At 39.7% G+C, this 14,936-nt stretch overlaps 1 protein-coding gene across 4 annotated transcripts in view; it reads left to right on the plus strand.

Moving 5' to 3' along the window:
• Window positions 1-12,094, plus strand: part of LOC121298218 (DNA (cytosine-5)-methyltransferase 3B-like) — a 35,600-nt gene extending 23,506 nt beyond the window's left edge. For all 4 annotated transcript variants that reach the window (XM_041225197.1, XM_041225200.1, XM_041225198.1 and 1 more), the window contains 17 exons: window positions 850-993; window positions 1,474-1,632; window positions 1,760-1,867; window positions 2,888-3,023; window positions 3,223-3,345; window positions 3,939-3,983; window positions 4,275-4,354; window positions 4,631-4,743; window positions 4,924-5,107; window positions 5,334-5,418; window positions 5,688-5,833; window positions 6,682-6,772; window positions 6,853-7,001; window positions 7,391-7,476; window positions 7,847-7,916; window positions 8,507-8,625; window positions 8,778-12,094. In XM_041225197.1, the coding sequence (XP_041081131.1) occupies window positions 850-993; window positions 1,474-1,632; window positions 1,760-1,867; window positions 2,888-3,023; window positions 3,223-3,345; window positions 3,939-3,983; window positions 4,275-4,354; window positions 4,631-4,743; window positions 4,924-5,107; window positions 5,334-5,418; window positions 5,688-5,833; window positions 6,682-6,772; window positions 6,853-7,001; window positions 7,391-7,476; window positions 7,847-7,916; window positions 8,507-8,625; window positions 8,778-8,919 (1,980 nt within the window). In that variant the 3' untranslated portion in view covers window positions 8,920-12,094. The remainder of the gene's footprint in view (window positions 1-849; window positions 994-1,473; window positions 1,633-1,759; window positions 1,868-2,887; window positions 3,024-3,222; window positions 3,346-3,938; window positions 3,984-4,274; window positions 4,355-4,630; window positions 4,744-4,923; window positions 5,108-5,333; window positions 5,419-5,687; window positions 5,834-6,681; window positions 6,773-6,852; window positions 7,002-7,390; window positions 7,477-7,846; window positions 7,917-8,506; window positions 8,626-8,777) is intronic.
• The last annotated feature ends 2,842 nt before the right edge of the window (window positions 12,095-14,936 follow it).

The following is a 14,936-nucleotide window of genomic DNA, read 5'->3' on the forward strand; positions in this document are numbered from 1 at the left end:
ACAGGCTCCGGCCGTCTATTTTCATTATCAGCGTAAGGGGAGGTTTTGACGTAGCTGCTCCCCTTTGTACCCAGCAAACTCCTCCCCACAGTCACCGCGTTGCCATGGTTTCCCTAATAGAGGGCTGCCCCGCAGCTGACTGCAATGGAATCGTCCTGAGTACTTGCAGCTACGCGCCCCTCCTAATATGGTCACCTTCCGGTTTCCACCTACCACAGAGGTGGCAGCTCTAGGAGGCAGCTTACCTTCCCCCTTACACAGCGCCCTTTCTAATCGGGAGGGAGATTTACAGCATCGATCCTTTCTCTCTCCATCACACTTACCCACAATGGAGCAGGTGCAGGGAGAAAGAGGGCAGGCCTAGGACTGCACAAACATGTAGTTAGTCAGACAAGATTACTTTAATCGTTTCAGTTGTAGCTCTGCAAAAACAAACTAAAGTCTGAATTCCAAAAATTGATTTCTTGAGATTTCCAAGTACTGATGTCATGGCCTTCTGCTGAGATTGAGCTCATTTACAGTGGCTTGTTTCTGGCTGTTACAAACTCAGCAAAAAAAAATTATATATATATATATATATATATATATATATATATATATATATATATATATATATATATATATGCACATGCAAATAGTCCATTGGTAAAGACATCATAATGACTATGCAAATAGTCCATGTTGGTAAGACATCCTGCACTCTCAGGAGTGGGGTTGTAACCCATAAGATACAGTTACTGCCCAGCGTCTTTCTGGCAATTGAAATGGCTGCCTGATGTTTCAATAATATACTAATGAGGACATTCATTCTTGTTTGATTGTTTGAGGTCAAGGCTGTTTGTTTCACAGGTGCAGAATGGGACCCTCTACAGCCCTGTGAGCCCTCATGTCCCTCCTAACTTTGGAATCCTGATGGAACAGGATTCCAAAGACTCTGCTCAGAGCAGCTCCACATCCACCTCCCAGGACACAGGAACCCCCCCTGAATACAAGGTAGAGCTACTCGCCAACACCGTTCACCAGCTTTGTCTTTTACCTTTTACCTTACCCCACTGTACGCAGGACCAGCACAAAACAAATGCTTTAGTTGTACTTGTAAACTGTGCAAATAAATGCAAACCAAATATCAAGGCGTAACTGTCAGAAAAAAATATATACCACGTGTCAGTCCTCTATCCACGTACGTTTTAAACTTCAGTTCGGGAAGAATGACTGCCCCACTACACACGTTACGTCACCTTTTAAAAAAAACATGAATTGACCTGTCACTTCCCCCTGTTTACATATCATCGATTCAAATCTCTCCACTTCCCCCAATCGCCACCTTTCTTCACTTACCCCGTGTGACTGCTGCTGCTTCGGTCTGCTCCAGACATGCCACTGTCAGCTGTTGTGACATTATATTGAAACAGCTTGACTGCTTGAATACAGCTCTGCAAATGTGAAGATTCTCTCTCTGCTTGCCCCTTCCAGGATAATAAAGGCTTCGGGATCGGGGAGCTGGTCTGGGGGAAGATTAAGGGCTTCTCCTGGTGGCCGGGGATTGTGGTGTCCTGGCGGATGACGGGGAAACGACAGGCCTCTCTAGGAATGAGGTGGTTGCAGTGGTTTGGGGATGGCAAGTTTTCTGAGGTGAGCCGAACACACAGTTCTGGGAGTGCGTGTTTGAGTTGCCAGCTAGATGGCGTTAGGGGTTTACATGCTGAATGACATTCACAATGAAGGATTGTTGGCAGAAGTGTGCCCCGCTGTCTTCCAGGTTTCAGCAGACAAGCTGGACTCATTCATGGCCTTCCCCAAGTACTTCACCCAAGCTTCGTACAACAAGCTAGCCTCGTACCGGAGAGCTGTCTTTCAAGCACTTGAGGTAAAACATCAGCTCTCAAAATCTTTACAATGATAAGAGGCATGGCATCACAACAGACTGTCTCTGAGATTATTGGCAGTATGCCCGCTGTTCCGTAAGCGAGTGGTTCATTTCTCTTTCCAAAGGTGTTACAGAAAACGTATTCCAGGAATATATTTAAAAACATCCTGCTATTTTTTTTCAAATATGCACTGCTTGTTTTCTGTTCCTGCAAGACGCCTCCCAGTTCAATAACAGCACCAGCACTGCTGATTGAAGAGTGATCAAAATCTAGATACACAATGCTTATGTTTATGAGAGAAATTCAATTTTTCCTGGACAACACTCCCAAGTTAAAGTTGAGAAATGGATTCCCTAATTGATTTATTAAAACTATTTGAAAAATGTACCGCTGCGATACACACAGCATACAGCAAAGTTAAAGAAATGCATTGTAACACTTTCTGCTGGCTGATAGAAACAAAATTCACCCTGAGGACAAAATGATGGGCTGCGTTCAGTAGTGTTCTGTTCAGTTTCTTGAAATGTTCAGCATTGGGATGCAGTGTCATCTAGTGGTTTAATCCAGGGGACTCATGACTCTAGTGGTAAATGTAGTTTAATTGTTTGCTTTTATAAACTTGCAAAACCAACACCTTCCAGAGCATTTTGTCATCCCAGAGACAATTTAGTGGAAATGCTAATGGAAAAATGGCTAGACCTACAACTCCTTACGTATGGGAATTATCTGAAAATGTTATTGAAATGAACCAAAGAAGGAAAATGAAACTTGATTATCTAAATAGAGAATGGTGGTCTAACTCTGAGGAACTAATTGAATGAGGCACATTTCTAGACTAAGGAACTGCACGGTATAATGTGAGAATCTATATCAAAATAAGAAACACTCCTGTTGAAAAAGCTGAAACCTATGTAAGGAAATTAGAATGCTTGCTCTTATACGTCTTGCACCTGATTAGCAATGACAGTGGTGCACCGGTGCTCAATCTGTAGTGACTGTGAGCCTGTGTGTCTGTGCAGATGGCAGCTGACCGGTCCGGGAAGATATTTCCCCCTTGTGAAACAGACAGCCCTGATGACCTGGTCAAGCCCATGCTGGAGTGGGCTAACGGCGGGTTCGAGCCCAAAGGGTCTGAGGGACTTAACCCTAAAGGAGGTGAATATCCCTGGCAAAAGAAATCTGTGTGTGTGTGTGTCACACTTTCTCTTACAGTGTTCTTCATAACATCTGATTCTGATCAAACTTGGTACGGGCATTCCTTAGCGCAGGTGGTGGCTTGCTTATGGTCTACGTGGTTGTGCTAATGAAGTCTATTAGATTATTATTTGACATGCTTGTTTCTGTTGTTCTTCAGAGAACGGGTCCCTCAGTCACCGTGTTCTGGAGGTCAGCATCCTGGAGTATTACCCCCCGGTCAAGAAACAGAAAACCAACCTGTACAAAAACAAGGTGGGGATCGAGGAACACTACAGTAGAGGTAAGCACTGGATCATCAATCCTGCTCCTTATTCATTCTCTGCTGAGTCTACTAGCGGTGTGCTAATAGTCATAGTCATTGTTGCCTGTAAGAAGTATTTAATGGCCCTGGTACAGCAGTAGAAATGTCAGTGCCCTGGGTGAGAGAATTTGCTTCCAACTGGCTTTTAAAGCTGAGGGAAGGACAGCTTTTCTTGTTTTGAAATCAACACACCAGTGAATGTATTTATTTAATTCCTGCCTCTAAATACTTCTTAGCACACCCCTAGTATCTACACATGATTGTGCCATAAATACAGGTAATGGGGGTATATATTGTATGACTTAAAGACTGATTTTTGTGTGTGTATTTTTTCTTGGGGTAATTTATTAACCCAGCTTTACAACATATAATAAAAATACTACTACTTACTGTCAAATTAGGTCTGCAAAAAAACAGGCTTATACATGTTAGGATGTCTGTATTAAGATCTTCCACTGATAAGACCTTTCAAATATACACCAGTGTGTTGTACACAGCTGTGAATTCAAGAACTGGTGCAATACATTGATTTTACTGTTTTTTAAAGTTCTTGTTTTTCATTTTGATTCCAGAACAAATGGTCCATGAAGTTTTGAAGAATAACAGAAGTATAGAAGGTAATGGTGATTTTTTTTTTTTTTTTGTCTTGTGAAAAACATTTGGTCTGCAGACCTTGTAATACTCAAGCACTGTACTTTAAATCTTTAGGTTATTGCTGTGGATATGTATATGTCTTCATTATAACTATTTCAGCATTTCACAGACCATCCTTAATTATCCCTCGTTAATACTATAACAGGACTAGCTGTGTGTTGAGTTGCACTGTGGTTGCTGGGTCTGTCCCTGTTGGTGAGATGAGACAGAAAACTTGAATAAATGTAGATATGTGTTTCTCTTATTTTTTCTAGAATTCTGCCTATCTTGTGGGAAAACGAGAGTAGTGACTTTTCATCCACTTTTTGAAGGAGGCCTTTGCCAAACATGCAAGGTAGGACAAAATCTTGCTGGTAGTCTTTAGAGCAATAGACAGTGTTAGCCAGACTGTGACAGTTACCTTTACAGCTTCAGAAGTGCTAAAGAACAGCTCTTCAGCAGCTGGTAGCACACAGTCAGATTTCCTTTCAGCAGGGCAGCCTTGGAGTGACAGCTGTGGCCAAACGTTGTGCATCTCCTATAGAATTAACCAATCGTGCGTCATAAAGTCGCGTGAAACCTGCTGACTAATGTTACGATTGATACAGAATGGTCTCCACTGTCTCTACAGGATATCTATCTAGAAATCTCTTACATGTATGATGATGACGGGTACCAGTCATACTGCACTGTGTGCTGTGGAGGACAGGAAGTGTTGCTCTGTGGCAATGCCAACTGCTGTAGGTGAGTTTATTGATGTCTTCATGCTTTCTGTTCAAGTTCACATATGTTCCCCTACATCATTTAACTAGATGTGTCCCCAGTGGCTCACATAGCATAGAGTGGGCTCACATGGGCGTGGTTTGAATCCCTATCAATATCTGCAACAAATCTTAATTACAGTCCTTCCCCCGTCTTGCACAGGTGTTTCTGTGTCGACTGTCTAGATATCCTAGTGGGCCCCGGGGCCTCAGAGAACGCTAAGGTGCTGGACCCGTGGCGATGCTACATGTGCCAGCCAGCCCAACAGTACGGTGCCCTCAAACAGAGACATGACTGGAGCATCAAGCTGCAGGAGTTCTTCGTCAATGACAACGGGCAGGAATTTGTAAGTGTGAAAAAAAAAAAAAAACCTGTCCAGAAAAGACAAATCAAATCCACAGCCCCTCTCACTTATTTTCATATTTTCAAAGCGTTTCCTCCATTCTTTCTGGTTTTGTAAAATGAAACTGCATTTCACCTCTTTCAAAAAATAAGAGGCAATTAAAAAGTGAAGTAAATGCTTTGCAGTAAATATGCCCTGTGTGGTTTGAACTGTTCTAACTGTTTTGCAGGAAAGCCCAAAAATGTACACAGCAGTTCCTGCAGAGCAGCGACGGCCAGTAAGAGTGCTGTCACTGTTTGATGGCATTGCCACTGGTGAGTGATGGGAACGGCAAGATGAAATGTGTCTGTCAATAGAATAAGCAGTGAATTATAAATCTGAGAGAGAGAGAGAGACAGAGAGAGAGACAGAGAGAGAGAGAGAGAGAGAGAGAGAGTCTTGTGCATTCAGTCCTGTGCAGTCAGTCCTGTGCATTCAATCCTGTGCATTCAGTCCTGTGCATTCAGTCCTGTGCATTAGGACCCTGAGCACTGGATTGTTTTCCTTTATTCATTTGCCATTCTGTTTTTGTTTTTTTTTGCAGGGTATTTAGTTTTAAAGGATCTTGGCTTTAAGGTTGACCAGTACATCGCCTCTGAGGTCTGTGAAGACTCAATTTCAGTGGGAGTGGTCCGACATGAAGGAAACATTCAGTATGTGCATGATGTGAGGAACATAACAAGGAAACAAGTACGTGGAGCAGATTCACTACACACCACCTTTGTGTCTTATTAAAGCCTTTTTATTTGATGTTTGCCTTAAGGTAAAAAGCTAACTGAGGGATGCCTAATATCATCATTTTTCCTAGGTGTTCACATTGCAATCGGACATCAGTTAGGAATTAAAAAAACAACGACAGTGTCTGCTGGCAAATCAAGCCTCCTGCACTGTTTGTACTGCAGTGTATCGTCTTCTGTTTAATTGCTTAATTGATCTCATTATAAAACAGCATCTGCCGTTGTCTCTTTCTGAGACTTTCTGGCATCCATGTTCCTAGTAAGCCCTGTTAATGGTGTATTTGCCCCCTCTGGAGTCTTCTTTGTGAATCTTGGAGGACTTTCCTTTGTTCCACACTGAACCCTATGGGGAGTCTGGACGCTTCCCTAACTGCTCACAAATGTCCTTTATTGATATGAGACCAGCTGTTCCGTACTGGCAGACGTCCCAGGTTTTCTATTTTCTGCTCCTATGGGGCAATGCTTAGTTCACATCTTAGAGGTGTAAACCGGTCTGGGTGGGCTCAGTACACAGGCGAATCCATTCTGCGAAATTGCTGTGATCTAGTGCCTCACTGAGATTCACAGGCTCATCTCCAAATAAGGTTGCGTCAGCCCAGTGTCTATGAGCATTACTCCACGTAGCATAAACATTCCCCTCCAGCTAAAAACTCAATTGAATTAGCATGATCCTTTTTAGATTTTTTTTTTTCTACTAAGTAAAAAGGGTTTGGAGAAACCCTGATCAGCTGTTTTTTGTGTGTCTTGTTTTGCGTTTCTGTGCTGTCCCTGTGGTGATCCCGTGTTACCCCTGAATTGCAGCTTGAAGAGTGGGGTCCTTTTGATCTGGTGATCGGAGGAAGTCCTTGCAATGATCTCTCAATAGTAAACCCAGCCAGAAAGGGTCTGTACGGTAAGAACACTCTCCCTTTAAAGCGCTAGAAAATGCTTTGAATTGAAAAAAAAAAAACCCATGCATCCTCTTTGCTTCAGAGGGCACAGGAAGGCTCTTCTTTGAGTTTTACCGTTTGCTGAATGCTGCTAAACCGAAAGAAGGAGATGACAGGCCGTTCTTCTGGTTGTTCGAGAACGTGGTGGCCATGGGGGTAAATGATAAAAGGGATATTTCTCGCTTTCTGGAGGTAAGACTTACTAGGCAGCCTCCATTTCCTGTGACATTGTCTAAAGGAATGCAGTGGCGTGTTTCCTTTTGGTTTGTAATGTTGTTTTTGTTGTTGTTAGATAAACCTCACTATTTCTCAGATTGTGCCCCAGTATTTCTGGGAGGAAAAGCTATTTTTTTAAACAACTGTAGCAGTATGAAGCTAGTAAGAAACAATGTAGTTGTAGCAAGTCTAAGTTCAGTTATTTCTGTGGGGTAGTTTATTTATTTTCTTCCATAAATGACCTGTCAACACTCCTGAATGTAGTATAGTGTTTCAGCTCCATCTTCTAACAGGCTGGGTTACCCAGTGCTGTGGGAGACTATTAAGACATGAACTAACTTGACTGCTGTGCTTGTGCTTTACAGTGCAACCCGGTAATGATTAATGCCATCGAGGTGTCAGCTGCACATAGAGCTCGATACTTCTGGGGCAACCTTCCTGGAATGAACAGGTACGCGTTACCAAGCCTGTGAACCTTTTTTTATCAGCGGTCCATTCCTTTCAGTTCATTGTCCCACATGCTTGTAATCTTTATTGATCTATAATGAGCGAAGCTGTGCTCTTGTATCGCAGTACTAATGATACTTCTATTATGATACGACACCTCGTGTAAAGAAAGTATCACAATTCATGGATACATGCTATATCCCTATTACACAAGGCCAATTAGTGTTAGAGTGCATTTGAACCTGTTCATGTTCTTTCTGTATTACAAGAACAGTGCAGGATTAAGAGGTGTAAATATGGGTCACATCTACTATGTATATCATATGCCAGATAGCCTCAATATTACCTTTAAACTGTGCTGTGTCCCTCTACAGGCCCCTGTGTGCTTCAGGCATGGACAAGCTTCAGCTTCAGGACTGCCTAGAGCATGGGAGGATAGCAAAGGTAATTCTGTACAGGATCATCACACACACTTTCTTCTAGAGCACAAAATCCACAGCAACAGCATAAACTGGGTTATTCATGCAAACAGCTGTGTAACAAAGTAAAATATTTCAAAATAAATTAATTACAAAGCTGTGTGTAGGGTGTAGTTTATTGTATAAGAGATTAAGCAGTGCATAGTTTTGATTGATTCTTCAGTCTGCAGCTAGTAAAAGCCCTGCCTTGCTCTACAAGCTCATTACAAAGAATCAGGTAAAAAGACCACAAGCCAGGGGATTTTCTGCCTATACAGTGCTTCCAAGGCAGCTGTCCTTTCAGGACCAGAACAATGAGACAGGGTTGTTCTCACTGCTGTACTGTAATCAGAGTGCAGATTAGGTTCCACCAATAAACGCCTGCATCTGGAGCCAGGAGCAAATCAGGGGAAACTAGCACCACACAAGGATACAAAATACACACTCAGTTACAAAAAATAATATTGGCAGGACTGAGCTAGGTTTCTCGACTACTGAGGTTAAGGTTGGCAGTGCTGCTGCAGATTTGTGAATGGGAATTACCGGAACCTATTCTTGTGTTTTTCTCTTCTCTAGTTCGGAAAGGTGCGTACCATCACGACGCGGTCCAACTCCATCAAGCAGGGCAAAGACCAGCATTTCCCTGTCTTGATGAATGGAAAGGAAGACATCCTGTGGTGCACGGAGCTGGAAAGGTAAAGCATACTGTGCAGCGCTAGCGTGTTGGTATCAGCCAGCATATCCTGCCGAGATTAGAAATCATGACACAACAATAGCTTAGCCACTGTATAAGCCATACTCTAGCCCATTTTACATTCTCGTCCATGTCTGTTTTTGAACTCCGCAGGATCTTTGGCTTTCCGGTGCACTACACTGACTTATCCAACATGGGCCGGGGTGCGCGACAGAAGCTGCTGGGTCGGTCCTGGAGTGTACCAGTCATCCGACACCTCTTTGCTCCTCTTAAGGACTACTTTGCTTGTGAATAGAGACCAATGAGCCTTTTTTTTAAAGATTGTCTACTTGTTCATCATTCAAGTGTTTTTAGGAAGAAGAAAACATTACTGGTCCTTTTAGACCTTAAGATATTTCTACATTGTTAACAAAACGTATATAGTTTATTGAGGGTAGTGGAATAGGATAACAATGCGATGTGGAAATCGATCTAATATCTCACTGTGTATATTCGTACCTCAGAACATTATGCTGCTTTTCAATTTAAAAAAAAAATCTGCAACAAGATAATTGAATTGTTCAATTGGCAACAAAGAGCTAAAGAGAAGGAAAATAAATCTGCAGCGAAAGGTGAAAGAGATATTCTGGTCATTTGCACATCCCCTGCTGATAGCCGACTTCTTACAAGATTATGGACAAGACGATAGGTGCCAGTTTATTCTAGTTAACATGCTGTTCTACCAGCTAGAAAAAAAATATATTTTTGGCTTATTTAAAGGTACTGCCTACATGTTGGATTACATCCAGATCTGACACAGACTCCATCCTACAAAGCAGACTGATCCCTAAACCTCTAGGGCTTTGTCAAAAATCTTCTCTGTGATTCATTTTGGGTTGTAACAGCCAGGAGGTGAAATTGTTATAATAACAGTATTGCTACCTTCATGTCAACTACTTGCCCTTTTGTATTTGAATACAGCTAATATACAAACACACAGGGGTTCTAAAACCACTAACCCCAACAGCTGATGTACAGATGCAACAAAACACTGCATTGCGCTGCTGCTTCTGTTACATCCAACTTCTTAAAAACAGAAAATAATTTTCCAGCGGGCAATGGGAGGGCTGGGCCGAGTGTATTGAACAGGGGTTGTGTTTCAAGGTAATGAAAACAACTTTCTTTACCTTTCTGCTCAGTGTCTTCGTCAGTTTTGGAACCTCATGAGGTTCCCACGTGTGTTTCCGTTTTTGTAAGTGTTATTGACGGTACAGGTGATCTGATTCACAGTAAGGTGACTCTTCAAGCTGGATAAAGTCAATATTATAGCAGCACTCATGTCTTAATATGTAGTGATTTGAATGTCATTCAAGCACTAAATCTACATGAGGCAGCTTGAGTATCAGTATATTCTGTATTAATGTGTCTGCAGAAACTCTCTATTCTCAGGTGATCACAAACAGCCAGAAAATGTGGACACTCCTTCACCATCATGTTAAACTACAAACACTTTAATCCTGCCTGTATTCATATAAAACTAACTGTTTTGTCAACCAGGCAAGGATCTAGTAGATTCACATGTTAACAGCATGCATTCAGTCAATGCGACAGTGTCTCGAAAGTGCCTTGTGGTACCATAGAAAACTTGTTTGTTATTTGATTCCAAGTACATAGTAATTAACCGTGGTCAGTATGTTTAGAGTGATGCCCCAAAAGGCAATCAGAAAACACACACTGGACAGATTAATCACCATTATCATAATGTGAAACGGATTTCTTTATAACTCGGACAACAAAATATAGAGGATACTTACTCTCAAGGGTACCATATGTTTTTGTTTGGAAGCACAACTGTTTAGTTTGAATGTGAATAATGTCAAATAAACCTCATGTTTTTAGGTGAAACCAGCCAAAATGTAAGCATACAGAGTTTTATTAACTTATTGCAATATTAACATTTAAACCATTTAAGCTAAACAAGTTTTTTTTTTTTTTTTTTAATGAAAATTTTAAAAAAAATGAACCAGTATTTAAAAACCGCAACCCAGCATTAAGTTACTGGGTGGTCCAGTACGTGACATGCTTTGTCTTTGGGTGCTTGTTGCCAGTCAGGCAGTACTCAGTGAATTGCAGGCATTTCTTAAGATGTAAATAAATACAATTGCCACCTCATGGCTTTAGCCAACATGTTCAAGCAACTACTGCATTACATTGAAACTGTCTGTGTGGGATATTTAAAATAACCGATGTGCAAAAAAAGAAATAATAATAATAATAATTTTTATAATACTGTATAGGGCTAAGAGGTTACTGCGGTTTATTGGCTGCCCCGTTGATTTAGAAAAATGGGTGCTAATGTTAACAAATCAACAAGTCAGAAAATAATGCTGCAAAACTTTGTCCTGGAGTGTGATTTGGTTTATTCAACAAAGGACCGCCAGGGATGCCCGTTTCCAAAGAGGCAGAACTTTCTGCCATTCAGTGCCTTAAACACGTTTGAACTAAAACATGTTTGTACTGCATTGAAAATGTTTACAAGTTGGTGTTTCCCTTTTAAGAGCAGCCGCGGTGGTGAAGCACAAACTCATATCAGCATATCAACAATCGCTATCCCTTTGTTACTGTAGTCTCAAGAAGCAAATTTGAACCAGAGCTTGTGTTTGCATTTATTGTAGTGTAAGGCTCTCTGTATAAACCGCTGTTAGTCAATCTATCTTAAAACATGTAAGTACTGTATACAGTATTGTTAAGAAAGGTTTCCTATAACATGAAAAAAGAAAGATTTCTGAACATTTAACACTGAGAGGTAACGATTTGGAATATTTTAGAGAACAGTCTAAATTTATAGACAGATATCACAGTGTGTAGTTAATGTGATCTAGATAGAAACGTAAATTAGCTGGTGGTTGACCATGCTTTTTAGCAGACAAATGTGCTTGGCGTGATCATAATATACCCACCTCGTATAGTGTAGATGACCAGGTGTCTTTTCTTTGAAAACCAAATTGCAAGTGAATGTTATTTTTTCTTTCAAAGCAATAAATACTGTTGCATTTGTAGTTTTATTTTCTAAGTGGGGTTAGGGCATTTTACTCTTATTGGTGCTAATTGTTATAATACAAATACTTCTGTTTTATAGACCTGTATTTTTATATACATGTGCGCATACTGTAATATTTTCAATAGGTAACTGGGTTGCATTCATAACAATGCTTCTCAAGTTCTTAGTAAGGTTTGTAATACCATAGTTTAGATTAAACAAGTATTTTTGTACGTTATATGTTTTTACACCATTTCAAACTTGAGAAACAGAATGTAAAGGCATTCTAAAAATGTTTGTATCATTATTGTGTGATTCTCATATTTAGCTGTATTTCCAAGGGCTTGGTTTATCAATCCTGGTAGTGGAATTCAAGTAGTCTCCTGTTTTATTCTAAGAATGAAACCTTTTGAAGTTAAACACTTCTTCAACAGACTGTTGTGAGCATTATTGTATTGTTTTTATAATGTTTGTACTTTTGTGTATTTTTTTATATATATATATATATATATATATATATATATATATATATATATATGTATATGTTGCAGGACCCTGCTGTGCTAAATCGGCTTGATAGCCTGTCATTGTAAAATCTTTAATGATTTAAATGGTCTGATCCTGCAAAAATAAAACTGATTTGACTTGACTCTCAGCATTCAGTCATTTTGATTATAATGTACTTTATTAAACTGTACAGTGTGTGGATGGCGTTATTTTTAGAGAGTTGGTAAAACTGACCCATACAGCTCCATTCAGTCTTTGTGTGTTGAATACTGTTCAGCCACAATCTTCAACTGTCTGAAAAAAGATGTCCGGTGACAAACTGGTCTCTTATGCTTCATTTCACCTCAGCGATGAGAAATTCTGTCCACCCTTTCAACGCCTTTCTTTAACCCTCATCAGAAAGGGGTGCCATCTGTCTCTGTTTTCCCTGGATCATCCTGGTCTGGAGGAAGGTGTCCCGGGAATTCAACATGCCTTCCCAGGACATTAAATGCCAGGACCATAAATTGAGCACAAGTGAAATAAATCAGGATACAATACTACTGCAATAGACACACACTATGGATTGGTTGTCAATCCTATAGTAGTAATATTACACTATGTAACACAATTTTTGTTCCTGGGTAGTAAGTGTTATTTCCTAATTGCTTATGCCTCAAAAGTATAGAAAATGGCTATTATTCCCCACAAACTTTGCTTTTGTGACCAGGACAGTGATATTTCAAAATATCACTATTTCCAATGGGAAAATGGGCAAACGTGTGTCTTTTTGTTCACATAAAGTAAGGAAAAAACAACATATGAATGTAAATACAGTATAATCGTAAATCTCGAAAAACTACTTATTTCTAAATCTTTTGAAGTCATTTTTGTATTACTTTAGTATAAATACATGTTAATTTGGATTCATATGTTGTTTTTTTCTGACTTTATGTGAACGAAATGACACACATTTGCCCGTTTTCCCATTGGAAATAGTGATATTTTGAAATATCACTGTCCTGGTCACAAAAGCAAAGTTTGTGGGGAATAATAGCCATTTTCTATACTTTTGAGGCATAAGCAATTGGGAAATAACACTTACTACCCAGGAACCAAAAAAAATAAATAAATTGTTACATGGTGTTATCAATTCTTCCTATTGGAAATGTTGTATTGTGCCACAGAGGTGGCAACCTAATTCCCAGCTGATGTTAACTCAAAACAGTACCCCTGAGGTACAAACTGAGAGCTTTCTTTAACTGGTGCAGATACTTGAGGTTGCATCCCCTCAACCCAGCAGTCCCACCCCCTCAGACGTCATAGGTTGTAAAACACAGCTCACTAAAACTCATTTAACAAGGTGTAGCGAGTCATTATCAACTCAGGGGATGGTAGCTTCATTAGTGGCCATGGCTTTAAGTGTGAAAAGACCTACTGCAGTGCAGGCTAACATGAGCATGAGATTCGCTGTGGATAGCAGAGTATTGGCATGCATACTGACTGCACAACAGTCACCTTCAAAATAAACCATGAGGGTTGTTTATTTATCATGTACTGTACCCTAATTACATTATGTATTCTATCATGCATTATACTTATTATGCACATCTTTCATGTTTATGTTCATCAAGCACTACAGATCAAACGGATATTTTGTATTGACGACTTTAATATTCTGCATTATTGAACAGCAGTGACACACAGAAATATAGATGTATGCTAATTTTATAATGTGGCAGCTATTCCAGAAAATAATAATAATAAAAAAACGAACATTTATTTGCTTAGTATAGCGCGAAAAGAATCAAAACCTTGGCCGTTGTAATTTAAATTCTTTAAAAAAAACTGTAAAAGATACAGCTCCATAATTATTGATTGCAACAGACCATCACCACTGGTTGACATGTATACCAATGGACACATCATGTCAGACAGGGTGGGAAATGGCGGTTGAGAGCGCTAGCCTGAGACATGTGATTAGCAGGAGACACAAAATGGAGCAGACGGAAGTGCAAAGCACTTGGCTAATCTTGAAATTGGCAGCCGTTTTGATGAATAATAATAAATAATAATAATAATAATAATAATAATAATAATAATAATAATAATAATAATAATAGCGAGGGCATTAATAACACCATGCTAGTATAACAAAAACGTATTGTATTAGCATACCAAATTATTTCAAAATTATATCACGTTACGTAAGTACCGGCACCTATGTTCACGAAACGTACAATAATTGCCTGTCTAGGCTAATCTATATGATAGATGTGTTAATACTTGCTAGGCACCTATAAATTGCACTATTTTTTAGCAATGTATCCAGCGCGCTCGCTTAGATTGCTGCTATGATATTAGCTGCCATTGTTCAAATGTAACCACCACGATTTATTTACAAACACACACTAACAAATGTAATTTAAGACTTCAACAGCTCGCTTGAAACACATATAACCTGCTAGTGCTGTACAAGAAAACCCGTAATAAAAACGTATTGTAGCGCTGACACCAGTCTACAGATTAAGTATCGTAAATTACACGATAAAAATAACGTAAAAGTGTAGTATTAGCGGCGTGTTATGGTTGTGGATCCAAATTTGACAGATTAGGGTTTATGTAGTTGTACAATACATGTTACCATTCCAACTATACGTTTTTTTTTAATCGATATTAAATATTGCGATTTGGCTTGCCTAAATGCAAAGTTAATACAAACGATTAATCGATTAGGACGTTAATGTCGCTGACTAAACTATGGTACATCAAAAAGTATCTGTGTCATATACAAATTGTCGTAAACA

Source organism: Polyodon spathula, chromosome 23 (assembly GCF_017654505.1).
Source record: "Polyodon spathula isolate WHYD16114869_AA chromosome 23, ASM1765450v1, whole genome shotgun sequence".
Classification (NCBI taxonomy): domain Eukaryota; kingdom Metazoa; phylum Chordata; class Actinopteri; order Acipenseriformes; family Polyodontidae; genus Polyodon; species Polyodon spathula.